Source organism: Tachysurus fulvidraco, chromosome 15, assembly GCF_022655615.1.
Source record: "Tachysurus fulvidraco isolate hzauxx_2018 chromosome 15, HZAU_PFXX_2.0, whole genome shotgun sequence".
NCBI classification, from domain to species: domain Eukaryota; kingdom Metazoa; phylum Chordata; class Actinopteri; order Siluriformes; family Bagridae; genus Tachysurus; species Tachysurus fulvidraco.
The window spans coordinates 7,981,308-7,996,855 of NC_062532.1; the positions used below are offsets into that span (position 1 = coordinate 7,981,308).

Here is a 15,548-nt window from a genome sequence, read left to right on the forward strand (position 1 = left end):
TAATGCTTTATTTTTGTACACTTGTATTCTTAAATATTTTTCAATCCTTTTTCATAAAAAACACTATTTTCTATATACTATACATTCAAAGTACTTGAAAGTGAAAAGATATATAATACAGAAAATATTACACACAGGGCAATGAGTGATGTAGATTTTTCAGAATCAATCATTTATTTGAGGTATTTTAATGACTATATTTTTAAGTAAAATTATCAACTTAAAAATCTTGCAGCCCTGCTAGACAACGTATAAAGGGTTGCTGTAAATGACACTTTACCCATCTTTAAAATATCTTTAATCTTCACATACATAAAGTATTTGTAAAAATAATAACTTTCATACAAAATACTCGTTTGATCTGAAAGATGAACAACAGTAACTGAACAATGTATTTATACAAACCTGATAAGTCTGGAACATCCTTTTTTTAACCAAGTAAATAAAACGAGTTCTCAACAAAATATGAGGTATACTATTAATTTTTGTTTTGTAAAAAGAGCAAACCAAACCAGGTAAAAAAAAATTGTGGGCAGGGAAAAAAAAAAAAAAAAAAGTAGTCCTATGTATGTACATCTTTACTTGTGGTTGCGTAACTGTCAGAGCCAGAATTCCCAGAGATCTGAATGCAGACACGGATATTTAGAAAACTAAACAGGTACAGATATACCAACCTCCACAAATCTCAGTGAAAGTGCTTAGTTCTAAATGCAGGAGCGCTCTCTAATGTAAGTATGTAACAAGCTCTTCTGAATATTTCATTTCCAAGCGCAAAATAGAAAATTCTCTCAATGTAAACTGCTTTCGGAAAAATATTTTTTACTTAAGGAAAACTCTCAAATCAGCATTGAACAAAATTTTTTCTCATTTTCCATCTTTATTTCATTAAAATAGCAGATATCAAAGATATTTGGGTTACTCTTAATACCAGTAAAAACAAATGAATTGTGAATATACAGCACAGGACAAAATACAATGACATTTCTCCAATTAAATGCAGTTAAAAGGTTTGGAGATGTTTGTAAGGCCATACAATGTGGGAAATATCTTTTATTTGGTTCGTAACGATGCTTCAGTCATTTCTTCTTTAAATGGTAAATAGGAATAAGAGATATAATAAGGCACACCGGAACATAAAGTCACTGACAATACAGTGATTTTATATGGAAATTTAAAAAAAAAAATCTGTATAATTATACAACACAATAGGAAGATCTGTAATATTAACTGCAACACTGACATACATCATCCTGGTAAAATGAATAAATGGACTCCCAGATTGTAACACACGTTCACGTCATCAGCTATAAACCACCATGCAACATACATCCAGTCCAAACAACAGGGCCTGAAGATGTTCAGTGGATTTTTCAATTGGGTTTTATGACCACTCTATTAAACAATAATGTGATAATGAATAAAAGCCAATGTTTCCTCACAGTAATGAAAACAGCGTTCACAGAGTTCAAAAGGAATGTATCATGACCAGCTTATCATGAAGACGGTTAATCCCTTCATTGTTTAGTTTGGATTGGATGTAGAATAAAATTAGAAATAGTAGTTTCCAGAGCGACAACATTTCCAGAAAAACATTACCTCAGCAGTTTGAACACAATGCACAAACTACATTTTATTTTTAATCTGTATCTCCCTGTTAAAGACATGGTTTTATTCAGTATATTCTAATATTAAACATTACCGTTTAATAAAGGATTCAGACATAGGCACTCAAAAATCCACTCACTCATGCAAATGAACATGTGTCCAGATCTATCTGCATATGGACAAGATTTTTTTTTACTTAAGCACTTAACCACTAAGCAGGTGCAAATTAGTAGTTGGGCTCCTGAATGACTGAAGGTTCAGGTCTGTTGCTTTCAGCGTTGGCTTTAGAAAGCCACAGAGCCTGGACTTTCAAATTATTGATGAAGAAGCACAGCAAAAAAAAAAAAAATAAAATAAAAAATCAATATGACAATCAAAAATGTTTATATGAGGTGCTGATTGTAATATCAAAGCAAAAGGTGTATACATTTTACAAGCACCACATTTTGGTCTCTTTATCTGCAGGTTAGTCAGAGACCTGAAACATGAAGCTGGGTGAGTTGAGTGGACACACACAACATGAGTGGACATGTGGATGAGGTGGGTGAGGGAGCATTGAGCTGTACGTGTGTGTATGGGTGTGTGTGTGTGTGAGGGTGTGCAAGACCTCTTCATTCCTCAGTCTGTAGGTTAGAGAAGGCAGGCAGGAGGCATGGGACGGTAGTGTGCTGGATTGCATGGGGAATAAATTTATAACATGCCCGTCTCAGGAGAATTAGTTGACTCCATTTCATGCTGATTCTGTCTCTGGCCGAAAAAGCGAGAGTGGAGTGGGGTGGCAGGTGGAGTGCAGAGAACAGGAAAGAGGGATATAAGAGAAGGGAGTGGATGAAGGCACTAGATCTCATGTGAGGCTGGGTGATGCTCAGAGAGCCCATTGGCCTGCATGTTGTTCTCATTAAGGCGACGCACACGGTACATTTCGTAGTGGATGCTGCTGGTGATATCCTTAATGTTCTGCATATGGGTTCTGTAGAAAATATGAGGTGAACAAACACACACAAACACACAGAGAAACAACAGACATAATTTAGGGAAGCCATTATCAGACACTATCATTTTACATTACATTTACAGCATTTAGCAGACGCCCTTATCCAGAGCAACTTACATTTTATCTCATTTTTATACAACTAAGCAATTGAAGGTTAAGGGTCTTGCTCAGGGGCCCAGCAGTGGCAGCTTGGTGGAAGTAGGAATCAAACTCACAACCTTCCGATTGGTAGCCCAACACCTTAACCACTAGGCTTAATCACATCCCCTTATCAACAATCATCTTTCTTCTCAGGCATCACTCACCTGATAAGGAGGTCCCGCAGGTAGGCAAACTCACAATGAGCAATATTCTCAACTGCAGAGACAGAGAAAGAGAGCAACATTTTACACACCATAAAAGCTGTAATAGATTTCTTTTCTGAAAGCTTCATCATTAACCACTAGGGGGCAGAGAACACTCGGAACTTCCATAATTGTATTTCTCTGCGAGCATTCCAAAAAAAAAAAAAAAAAAAAAAAAAAAAATTCCATAAAGCAGCAGCTTCAAAAATTCTAAAGACAAGAAAAGAGAAATTTCAAATGAAGGCTTTAATAAGAGGACTTAGAAAGCAATAGCAGAGCAATTTCATAGCATAAATTCTAAATCTCTTTAATAGGCTGTGTTTCTGCTTGTTACAGCCATGCAGCCAGTTACACCAGTAGAACATAAGCTCCATTACAGCGTAGTGGAAAACTCCTTTTGCTGGAAGTATTTTGTGGTCTGTTATCAGCAAGCATGGCCACAGTGTTTGTAAAAACGATCATACGATAAACTACCATACTAGCAAGGTACACACAATATTTAAAACCTTTACTGCTAATGTAATGTGCTTCGTTCTGCCATCACCCACATTTAAATGTAAATAAAGCTTGCAGCTGCTTTGTTATATGTCATTACTAAGGTATCTCTAATGTTGCTGTTGTATTAGAACCCAAGCAGAAAAAGCAAATAAAAGTGAGACAAACTGAGCCACAACTTTGTTGTAAAGAATAACCTATCATGTTTAATTCAAGAGATGAGCTTTTAGCAAATGCTACACTGAAAAAGACAGATATCTGGCTACAACACATACTGTACAGATGAATTTATGTTCAAATGGTGCAACTGGCTGCTGGTTGTGAAATTATTTTAGGTCAGTATTGGGAAGCAATACTAATTTGATATATATCCATGTTCCCGGTTTTGATATTAATGGTGTCTGTTTAGCTGCTCTTTTTTTTTTTTTTACATTAATTCTCTTTATTTGGGACATTATCTTGATGATGACATTCCTCCCAATTTGACTGGATGAATTTCTCTATAAATTACAGACAGAATGTGTTTTGAATTCATTCTACCTCCATGCTTCATTAATGAGCTTGTAGGGTTCTGCATCATGAGCACATGTTTTCTTTCTCCATACTTTGGCCTTTCAGTCACTTTGGTAGATGTTCATCTTCGTTCCAAAATCTTTTATGACTTATCTGTATTAGTTTTGCCAGTTCTACTCTTGGCTACTGATTATTATTGCTGATGAGTGATCATCTTGATGTATGGGATTTTAATTCTGCTCTCAAAGCCTTTTTGAACAGTGGATTAGGTTTTTCTTCAAAGTTCTCGCAATTGTTTTGTCATTAACTGCTATCAGTTTTCTTGGCTGAACTGTTTAATGTCTGGTTGCTAGTACACCAATGGTTTCTTTCTTTTTTTAAGATATTCCAAATTATTGTATTGGCTATACCAATGCTTGTGCAATGGCTCTTCTTTCACAGACAGCTCTCAGCTCAACTTCCTGCTATTTTGTCGTTTTAAATAATAATTCATCTCGATCTTGTGGAACAAAATATTCAATTTGATAATCTTTACTTATTTACAATGTGTAATTTGTTGAGAACAAAATGATTTGACAATGTCAATGGAAACCACTGCACCAGCATAAGTTCTGACAATACCTCTAAGGATTTTATCCTGATACCTAATAGTAGTAACGGTAACATTGGCCAGCATGTGGAGGTCTGTGCAAAATGGATCCACTGCTAAAACAGACCATGCTGGATAATGTAGCAGGAAGCATAACATTCCTCATGACATCTCCAGACGCTTTCACATTTGTCACATGTGCTCAGTGTGAACCTGCTCTCATCCGTGAAGCAAATAAGGTGCCACTGGTCCTGCCAATTCTGGCGTCCTCTGCCAATCTAGCTGCATGGTGTTGAGCTGTGAGCAAAGGTCTCACTAGAGGATGTCAGCCCTCATGCCACCCTCATGGAGTCTGACAGGTTGGTCACAAACATGCATACCAGTAGCCTGCTTGAGATCATTCTGTAGGGCTTTGGCAGTGCTTCTGCTGTTCATCCTCACACAGAGGAGCAGATATTGATCCTGCTGCTGAGTTGTTTGCCATTTTACAGCCCTGTTCAGCTCTCCTTGTATACTAGCTAGTCTCTTGGTATCTCCTCTATGCTATTGAAACTGCTTGTGACAGCACATATGATTACACTATTTTGAAGGTGCTAGACTACCTGTGCAAGCTGATTTTTTACAGTTACTGGCTCATGCTACACGTAGTGACAAGGACCATAACAAAACTAGACACGAATCAGTCAGCAATAAAGAGGAAGCGAGAGCAATTTTCTGTGGCCACCACCCGCAAAACCATTCCTGTTTTGGTGGTTGTCTTGCATTCACATCTCCAGTGCACCAGATGTCCCTTTTATTTGCACCAAAGCATGGTTCCTAACCAGACAGAGTGATTTTAAATGACTTGGTGTTATACTGTGATGATTAAGTGTTCCTTTACTTTTTTGATACATATAGAAGTGATTCAGTACCTTCTATGGTTCCCCATTTGGTTTTCCTTCCTAAGAGCCTCCTCCCATTCACCTGGTACTCTTGGTCACTCCCCACCACTGCAAAAGGAATCATCTCCTGGAGCATCACAGGGAATTAATCAGTATCAGATAATCCGTATTAACTGTCCACTACATGAAACAGTATATTCTGTGCTTGTGTAGTACAATAAAAAGCTATCCTATTCAAGTGTAGCAGAAAGGTTAAAATTAACTATCATCTGCACTTACTCTTATTTTCTCATTGATCAGTCTGTCCTCTGTATCCTCGTCAAACTCCTTCTGAGGATAGACGTCAATGTTGTTGGCCCTCAGTTCTTCCCTGATCTACAAAACACAAGTCATATCAGAAACATCACAGCAGACACATATGTATTTCTGTATCCCTGTGGACACAAAAAAGTAAATCATGAGTTCCTTTTAGACAAGTCTCTCTCTGTCTCACACACACACACACACACACACACACATACTCTTTACAATACCAAAATGTAAAAAAGTCTTCTTGATGTCTGAAAAGAAAACTTTCAGCTGGTTAAAGCCACCACACAGCATTTTATGCAGCATGTTTTCTCTCAGTTCGTGCTCTGATCTTCCTCCCAGTGAAAGCTTGAGCTAATCAATTAACCAGCAGCTACGTGTAAGCAACATGAATTGCACTTGTGAAAGACTTCCTGATGGCAAAAAAATTATTTGTCTTTCATTTGTGTTTGTTTTTGTTTCCCAAATGTATGGACCTTGTATTTTCTTCTTAATTCTCAAATATATCCTCATTGCATAAAACAAATTTATCTCACAGATTTTAACTGCCTATTGACTTGAAATGAGAAAAAATAGATTCTGCCCATGAAACATAGAGATCCCAGTTGGCCTATAAAGCAAAAGCATTGAGTTGAGCTTGAGCCAGAAAAGCTGTACTGTATTTCCTGTTGCTGTGGAAGAAAGCTCAGAGGGATTCCAAAAAATAGAGAGAAATGTCTGCTGTCAAAGCTAAGGTCCTCCCCTCTCTGAGTGAAGCAGGCCAGAACAAACATAGCCAATGATTAACACTAAACAGTACAACAGTGATAGAGAAAACAGAAACAATGAACCACTTTTCTTCTAGTATGCCACGTCATCATAACACATCTGTACGACATCCACAAAGCGCCTTCAGAAGAGCTTTGAATCCTTAGCAAACAGGAAGTCACTATTGGCTTATATTAACATAGCTCTACTAAGGAACATGAACCAAGTAATGCAGTAACATCAGAAAAACTGAATCTGCTCACCTTCTTCTTGAAGAAGTCCCTCTCCTCTAGGGTTAAGGTGTCAGCCTTGGCGATAACTGGGACAATGTTTACAACTTTACTCAGTCGTCTCATAAACTCCACATCCAAAGGCCTTAGACTGATAAAACAAAAAATTCAGTTCAGTTTCGTGTATATGGCACTGGAAACTACAAAAAAGCAGCTTTATTTTCTTTTTTGAACATTTTTAGGAAACCTTTCTAAAAAAAGCCAACTATACAGCCATCAGGGCTATATTTAGTGGATTTCTGAGTGAAAACCACACCAGCATACTCCAGTGTTAACATGTTGAGCTCTTATGCAAATTGAGTATTCAGGTCTACAGAGGGTCATAGAATTAAAATGATCATGGAAATTTCTGGTGGTCTTACAACACAAGAAGCACCACCCTGTTAATGATGAGACATATTTATGACCGTGGATTAAAAACTTAACCCAAGTTAAAGTCCTGGAATCTCAGCAGAATCTGCTGTGTTGTTTTGGACCAAATAGAGTAAAATGGGACCCATGACCTGTGAGACCTGTGTAGCAGAAAATGCAGCGAAACACCCTTTGTAATAAAGTCTAAACTGATCAACAGATCTTTTGCCTGGGCCACACCTAGTAGGATGTATGTACTTTCTACTCTCTATGTGTTAAAAGCTGTGCTGTGACTCTCCCTACCTATTTGAGGTGTTCAAAAGCCAAACTGCAGCTGCACACACATCTGCAGCATTGCATAAACAACAATCAGCCTTTCATCACATCATATAAACACTCAAAAGCCTGCAACCGACACACATCAAGGCTTGCGGCTTAAAAAAATCTGCATCTGACAAAAACCATGACACGTGTCTGGATGGATTTGTGTGAATACAAATATACATAGAAAAGCTTGGATGTGCTTGAAGAAAAAAACTTAAACATGTGCAAACAAAGTATATTAGTATATTGCCATAGAAACAGCATCAAAGAATATTTTCATGCTGAAAAATATTTAGATGAGAAACGTGACAGAAAGTCTGCTGAGATACAAAAAAGCCTCTGGTTTGGACATCACTGTCACCGCTGGAAGACTATCAGAAGCCATTTCCACTCAGAGCTTCTTGACGAAAGGTGAGTGTCTGTTTCAAACTAAATGTCCTTTTAAGCACGCACACAAATACTTGAGCAACTATATCCTAACAACCCAATATACAAAGACACACAAAATCCCTGCACGTCATTAAAGAAGTAGTCTGGACCACAACATTAGCCCTCTAGTCATTACTGTTAATATAACACTGTCCGTGCACCCCACCAAATACAGTTACTGGAATGCATCTATGCTAAGTAAAAGATCAAGCATTTGTTGGTTGATCTACAGAACTGTTTGGAAGAAAACAGCCAATGGTATAAGATTATATACATAAGGTACACCTACTTAAATAGCTGATGATTAGGATTGTGTTTAGATTCAATATTTAAATAACTTTGTGAGTAATCAAAGTGACAGCTTACGTGTCACTAACGCATTAATTTACGCATTATTCCTAACACAACTGTTGTTTTTCCATGTGGATTCGATTATAAATATAGACATTAGGAGTGGACATTATCCATGTTTAAATGTTTATTTCTGGTTTTTAAATGGAAGTGGGCGTTTCCTATAACCATTTTTTTTAAACAGTGGAAATATAACGGCTTTAAATTATTATTATAACATTATTCAATTCCTAAAACGGATTACCTGTGGAAATTCATGGCAATCATTGTAAACAAGCTCACTATACTGGACATACTGTCACAATCTTCTAAAACACTGGATGTATTCTGAGTGCTTCTGGGTTCTTTTAAACAGCATTTTATTAGAATAAGATTTCCTGAAAGATTTCCTTTTAAATAATTTTGGGTAAGAATCATTTAAGAACAAGAAAAATATGCACAGCACACATACAAGTTAACATTTTTAAAATGAATTAAAAGTAATTATTTTTGGAGAGCCAGCAGAGATATGTTGATTTGTGTAGCTCATTAAGGCAATTTTTAAGTCTGTCTACTGGAGCAAACCACTGACAAAAACACAAACATCTCTGGTTCATATAATGTCACACACACACACACACACACACACACACACACACACACACACACACACACACACACACACACACACACACACACACACACACACACACACACACACACACGTTGCAGGTACTGCTAATGTTAAGGTGTTGGTGGGGTTTCTGCTTAAATCTGGCAACCTTCTTGACAAACACGCATTTAGATGCTGGTGGTATCTTACAGAGGAACTGAAATGAATTCATTAAATCTTTAAAATCTTTAAATGTTGTTTTCTTTCTTTTTGCTTTCATGGTACATAGAATTTAAAATGCTAGAACGATGCTGGAATATTTCTGGTTGCTTTATTTTTGGCTATTTAAACATCAGTTTTCAGAACTATACAGTAATCCAAAAATAAATAAATAAATAAAAAATTGACCATGTGAAGGGTTTTCCCAGGCTGCCACAAATATACGAGTGCTAGTGTGGAGGCGTATGTCAGAGATCTGAAACAGGAAAGGTGAAAGTAGTGTAAATATAAAAAAGGAATTTGTACTAACCAATGTCCTGTGGGTGGGATAAAGTATATGCAACAATGAACTCGTGAGTCAGGAATCCTCTTCTTACGGTTAATGTTGATCTCCTCCTGTAGGTACTGCTCATACTGCTCGTTAATGAACTTCATTATGGGCTGCCAACTGTGGAAGAGTAGAGAAAGTAGGAATGATAAGTCACTAAAGAAAAATCCTGAAAAAGCAACAGATCATGTGGGTCATTTAAAGGTGCGCTTCTTCACCAGTTCTCATTGTTGATCTGATCACCAAAACCTGGAGTGTCTATGACGGTCAGCTTCATCCTTACACCTTTCTCTTCAATGTCTGGGGAAAAACATGGCCAAACACAACACAGTCACTATAACACTACTGAAAGAGAGTTCATTCACTCCAGTATTGTGGAAATGTACTGTAAAGCAAAATACATTAATTATCTTATAGATTTAGTAAAATACTAGATTAAATGCAATGTGTTCCTTTGCTAGATTTCTATCTACTTTCTCTGAATGTAGAACTATTAGAATACTGTGGCATTAACGTGTAATTAATGTATGCGTTATGGCTGTTCTAAGCAAAAGAATGATGTTGTTTACCATGGCTGATGGACTTGATCTCAATAGTTTTAGGTATGCGCTCCTCAGCTGTTCCCATGACTGACTTTCGGCTAACTTTGGACTTGAATAGGGTGTTCATGAGTGTGGACTTGCCCAGACCACTTTGACCTGCATAGACACACAGAAACACAATTCAAATGAAAGTTATTATCAAATAACAGTAAGAGATAACAAGTCTGGACAAAATCCAAATACACACAAGTAGTCACATGCTAATATAAGTCAAAGAACTCAAGCCAAAACACATTATAGGAAAGCATCCACAAACCAAAATGATCTATCATAGAACAGAAATAAATCTTTATTCAGGCCCATTTAAGGGTTTTCTTTTCTTATGGCTGGGGGTCAAGCTAAAATTAATTATGGTGTGATATGACCTCTATTAGCAATCACAGCCCACAATCAACACACTGGACTGGACCAGTAATGAAGAATCTGTAAAGCAGAGCTGTGTTTTTGTTGTTGTTGTTTTTTCAACCCAACCTCTCCTCCTGCGAATAGTCTGACTATTCTTACACTGCATACACAATGGCAGTAAGCGTTCACACTCTATAAGAAGGCATATTAAAAAAAAATAATTTTGTTGTCAATGACGATAAAAAGGCAACAGAATCTTTTTTGTGTTTAGAAGTAGTAGGTACAAGAACTTACCTACTACCATGATGTTAAGTTCGAAGCCCTGTTTCATGGCCTTCCTCCTCATCTGTTCCAAGATGGCATCAATACCCACATAGCTGAAGTCCACACTTGGCTTCTCTGGGCACACGGCCGGGGGCATTTCAGGAATTACAGGCTCTGCCATACTGCTATTGCTGCTATTATAACTATGGCTGGAAATGACCTCCTGCCCTGAAGACATAAACAGGAAATTATGTAGTCAATGAAAAATTGTACAGTACTTTTGAATAAGAGGTGCTGCTACCTTTATAATGTGTTACATACTTAAAGAAAACCAAATAACCTGTAACAACAATGTCAAAGAGACAAGAAAACATCACTCCTGACAATACAAGACAGTACTAAGAAGGTATTTACAGTAGTATACTAAGACTTTAATTTGAGAACAGGGTTTCTCCACACAGGAAATGATTAAACATGGACTTTTTGACTAGGTCTTGATCTCACCACTCTCTTGCACTCACTGACTTATTTAAAACTACACACATTTGGTTCCAGTTCTCAGTCCAAAAATGCTCTCATTCTCTACCTGATGTAGTACACTGATAATAATCAATCACAGTTCTGATAATAAGTAATCCCTGTTTAACAGAACATTATACAAGACCTGTGATTCATATGACTATTCCTATTGCATCGTTTGTGTGGTATTTAAAAAAATGGACACAGAAAACAGGACAACATGCCAGCAACCATGAAATATTTCTGCTTTTCTGTGAGACACAGTTTAATAGCACTTTACTCTGGAGAACATATTTCACAGTGAGTTGACCTTTAAGGGAAAGCTCAGATACTCAGAAACTATTACTGAATACATAAAACAAACCTGACTGTGTGTTTCTGCTGTGTCGAAAGTCAACAGAAAGTCAAGCACGATAACTTTACAGCTTACAGGCGATAAGAAGTGGTAGCTCAGTGGTTAAAGTGTTGGGCTACTGATCAGAAGGTCATGATTTTCTCAGTGCTTTCCCTTTTGACAGCACCCCTCTGACAGTGCTTGGCAACTTCCCCTCTGATAAGCTTCAATCTTCTTCCCTCCTGACACCTCGGGACTCCTTCTCCCTATTGTTCAACAGCTGTGTCCACACACAAGGGAGGAAATGTCCTGGTCCCGGTATTCACCCGTCCACCCCCAGCTACAGACATGACTGTCACCACACATAACATATCTGATCATCACCTGGTATCCTTCAATATTACTCTCCTTACCCTACTATTACCCGTCATAACCTCCACTCTATCGCCCCTTCTTTTGTAGCTTCTGGCACTCTCATCTCTTCCTGATCCACACTCCTTCTCCTCAATACCCTTGGACTCAGCCACAGACACATCCCTCTCCTCTCTTTCCTAAACCATGGACAATCTCTGTCCTCTGTTCTCTAAGAAGACTTCTTGTTCTGCTCCTTAGCACTGTGTTGTGCAGCAATTCGAAGGGAACTAAGATCAGCAAAGAGAAAGTGGAAGAAATCACAATTCCATGCAAATCTTACCATACACTCCTGGCCAAGTTCTCTTCAGATCCGACTTCTACCAAGACTTTCTTCTACAAGGAAAAGCTTGAAGCTTCTGCATAAGACCCTCGTAAGCTCTTCTCTTAACTAACTGCTCAACCCCCTGGATCCACTTGCTTCATCCTCCCTGACTGGTGAAGACTCTGATTTTTTTTTACACCAAGAAGATTGAGAAAATCTGACAGACCTTCACTTCTGCCCTGACTGCACCTACATTTTACACAATTTCCCTCATCCTTCATTGTCACATTTCTCAACCGTAGCAGCAGAAGTGATCTTGCAACTCATCCAGTTTTCCAATCTTGCCACCTGCCCACTGTATCCACTCTTTTCCACTATGCTTCAGACCAAGGTCACAAGACCTTCTGCCCTACATCACCACAATCATCAATGGATCCCTAACATCTGGTCTTGTACCAACTACTTTAAGAGAGCAAGGGTTATTCCCATCCTGGAGAAACCTGTTCTGGATGCATCGGACATCAGAAAAATTCTTCTATGCACAGTCCGTCTCGCTCTCTCATAGAACAACCTCCAAGATCACAAGCGGCGTTTCATACGGTCAACCGCAAGACTCCCTTGTCCACCCTCAGGAGTATTGGAATTGGCTTATCAGCATTGGAATGGCTGCTTCCTACTTGAAAGGTCACTCATATCAGGTAACATTGAGGGGAGTGACATCTGCTCCATGCAGACTCTCCACTGGTGTCCCACATTGCTGAGTACTTGGTCCTCCTCCTTTTCTCTCTGTATATTCACCCTATTGGTGAAATTATTTCCTCACATGGGTTCTCTTACCATTGCTATGCTGATGACACTCAACTCTTATTCTCCTTCTTGCTCTCAGATAACACGGCTTCTGCTCGGATCTTAGCATGTCTGAGGCACATATCATTATGGATGACAGCTCATCAGCTGAAACTCAATCCCAGCAAAACTGAACTGCGTTAAGAACTTTCCATTGAAGTCCGAACAGCGGAGTCACTGGCTATTTTTAAACGACGGGTGAAGACCTAATGCTTCCTGAAACACTTGAACTAGCTCTTTTTCCCCTGTTTATATGTATGTTTAAACAAAAACTAACAAACTATAAGTCTATAACCTAGTGAACCAGTGTTAATGTATTCATTGATAGAAACTTAAAAGCACTTTTGTATGTCACGATGGATAAGGGCGTCTGGCAAATGCTGTAAATGTAAATGTAAGCGGCACAGCTGCTGCAGCTAGAAAACAATTTATGTTGATATAAAATGAATATGTGATGCTCACAACTTTTATGTGCTTTTCTAGATTTATGGCCCATTATAATAACCTCCCCTCTTCTGGGAATCTTTACTAACTAGATTTTGTGGAAATCTCTTTTGTTTACCCATTCAAATACGAGAGCATTAGTTAGGTCAGACAGATAATGTCACTAAAGTAATGCTGCATCATACAAAAACATCCTATACAAATGTGCTCCCAAACATCCTACTGGTGTGATGGTCAGGTATCCACAATCTTTTGCCTTTCTACATACATGCACAATCTCAATTTCCTGAAACTAAGAATAATAAAAACCTTTTCACTTTCACTTATTTCAACACAGAACTCAAAACAAATGTAAGAGAAAATGAAATGTTTTGAAAAACCCAACTGCATTATTCATCTGTCAGACTATGAGCACGCTCAGTATTCATTTGGTCCAGTAATAAAAAAAAAATGAGGAGAATGACGCCATTGAATGTACCATATCAACGTATAGTTAACCAAAGTGTGGAATAAGTGTGACGTGACACCAGAGGGGAAAAAGTTGTCAGGGAAGTATAATCTAGCTTCCAGCCGTTATTTACATGTTTGTTTTTTTTGCTTTACTGACAGCAAGCCTCGTTATAATGGCTTTTGTGTAATGTGGGTGAATACGCATCTTTTCATCTCTGGCTTCAGTATAATGTTTCTGTTAATAAATATTAATGTTGCAAGCCTACACATATTCTGCAGGTAGGTAGTACCACAGTTGTGACCCAGGAAAACCCCATTATTAACATAAAATATCACTTCTAAGCAATGGTGATTATTCAATTCTGAGGATAAGTCTAAGAAGCAACTTTCAAGCTTGACAGAGACCCTCTGAAGACAGGAATAGCAGAAAAAAAAAATCCCCAGTCCTGTAACCTGAGCCCCTGGCAGCCCTCCACACTTGGCACTAGCAACTCAGAATCTCTTTCAGCTCCACACCGAATAGTTAGATACAGCAGCCAAGAAAACTATAGCAGTGAGATTCCTCTACATGGGTAGAAAAATAGCCTCTCTATTTTACAGCCTCAGCAGTCTTATCCACACTACATGACAGAACAGGTGAACCAAGCCAGAATGTCAATCATCTATAAAATGTATAAACAGAGTTGACAGAACAGCAGCAGAAGACAAGAGGACAAGCATACATAGAGTGAAAATAAAGGGAAAATGACAGGATGTCTAAAAGATTGAGTGTATAAATATAATCTATTATCTAGACCTATGTCACGATGTGTCACACTACACTTACTTTGCATTATTAGAGTCTGTTTTACTTTGAATATACAACAGTATGCAAATAATCGCATTAGTTATTTTCCATAAACACAGTATATATACTATGGATATAATGGCTGTTTAAATGTGCACACCCTTTTCTAATTTTGGTTCTTTATTCAGAATGGATCACATTCAATCTCATGTTCAAAGTTAATTATCATTCAGTCCATCATCAATTTACTTCACAGCAGCTTGGTTTCATCCAACTGCTAAAGCCATGCACTGCAAGAAGCTCACAGAGAACGATATAAAAGAATTTTTAAAACAGTAGATGTTCCAAGGAACACTGTAAATGCCATCATCAGCACATAAAGAAAATGAAGTACAACAATGTCGCCAAGGACAAGGACATTCCTCCAAAATTTAAAAGACCCAAACAAAAACTTGTCTGGAGACTAATAGCAACATTATAGGAGCTGCAGGAGAGGTTCCGATTACTCTCAGCATGTAACAACAATCTCTCTTATTCTTCCTATGTCTGGGATACAGACTGGGAGCAGAATGTCTGGACTCCATAGCAGCTTTTATTGGACAAGAACCGGCAATGAGGACGTCTGACAGTCATGTAAAGCAACCCGATCACAGTGTGTTTTGCTCACGGTCATGTTTACGGGCATGTAAAGCATGGAAATATGGAAATGTAAAGTAAATATCCATATAAAAATATCCATATTCTGTCATGCATCCATAGACCCTTCATTTACAAAGCCATGCAAATGAAAAATTCTGTGAACTTCATCCACATGATTTGGAAAATCCAGCATTTAGCTGATCCTCATGAACACTTATTAGCATAATTAAGGCTTTTATATTGGAACCACATCACTGTATTTCCCAGCTTATGGGTAAAAT

General features: G+C 37.9%; 1 protein-coding gene across 6 annotated transcripts in view; it reads right to left on the minus strand.

The window, feature by feature from the left end:
- Positions 1–847: 847 nt before the first annotated feature.
- Positions 848–15,548, minus strand: part of septin9a (septin 9a) — a 70,585-nt gene continuing 55,884 nt past the window's right edge. For all 6 annotated transcript variants that reach the window (XM_027171773.2, XM_027171772.2, XM_027171774.2 and 3 more), the window contains 9 exons: positions 10,603–10,800; positions 9,931–10,059; positions 9,580–9,661; positions 9,344–9,481; positions 6,741–6,858; positions 5,701–5,796; positions 5,452–5,548; positions 2,905–2,956; positions 848–2,575 (listed from right to left, as the gene is read on the minus strand). In XM_027171773.2, coding sequence (XP_027027574.2) covers positions 2,443–2,575; positions 2,905–2,956; positions 5,452–5,548; positions 5,701–5,796; positions 6,741–6,858; positions 9,344–9,481; positions 9,580–9,661; positions 9,931–10,059; positions 10,603–10,800 — 1,043 coding nt within the window. In that variant the 3' untranslated portion in view covers positions 848–2,442. The remainder of the gene's footprint in view (positions 2,576–2,904; positions 2,957–5,451; positions 5,549–5,700; positions 5,797–6,740; positions 6,859–9,343; positions 9,482–9,579; positions 9,662–9,930; positions 10,060–10,602; positions 10,801–15,548) is intronic.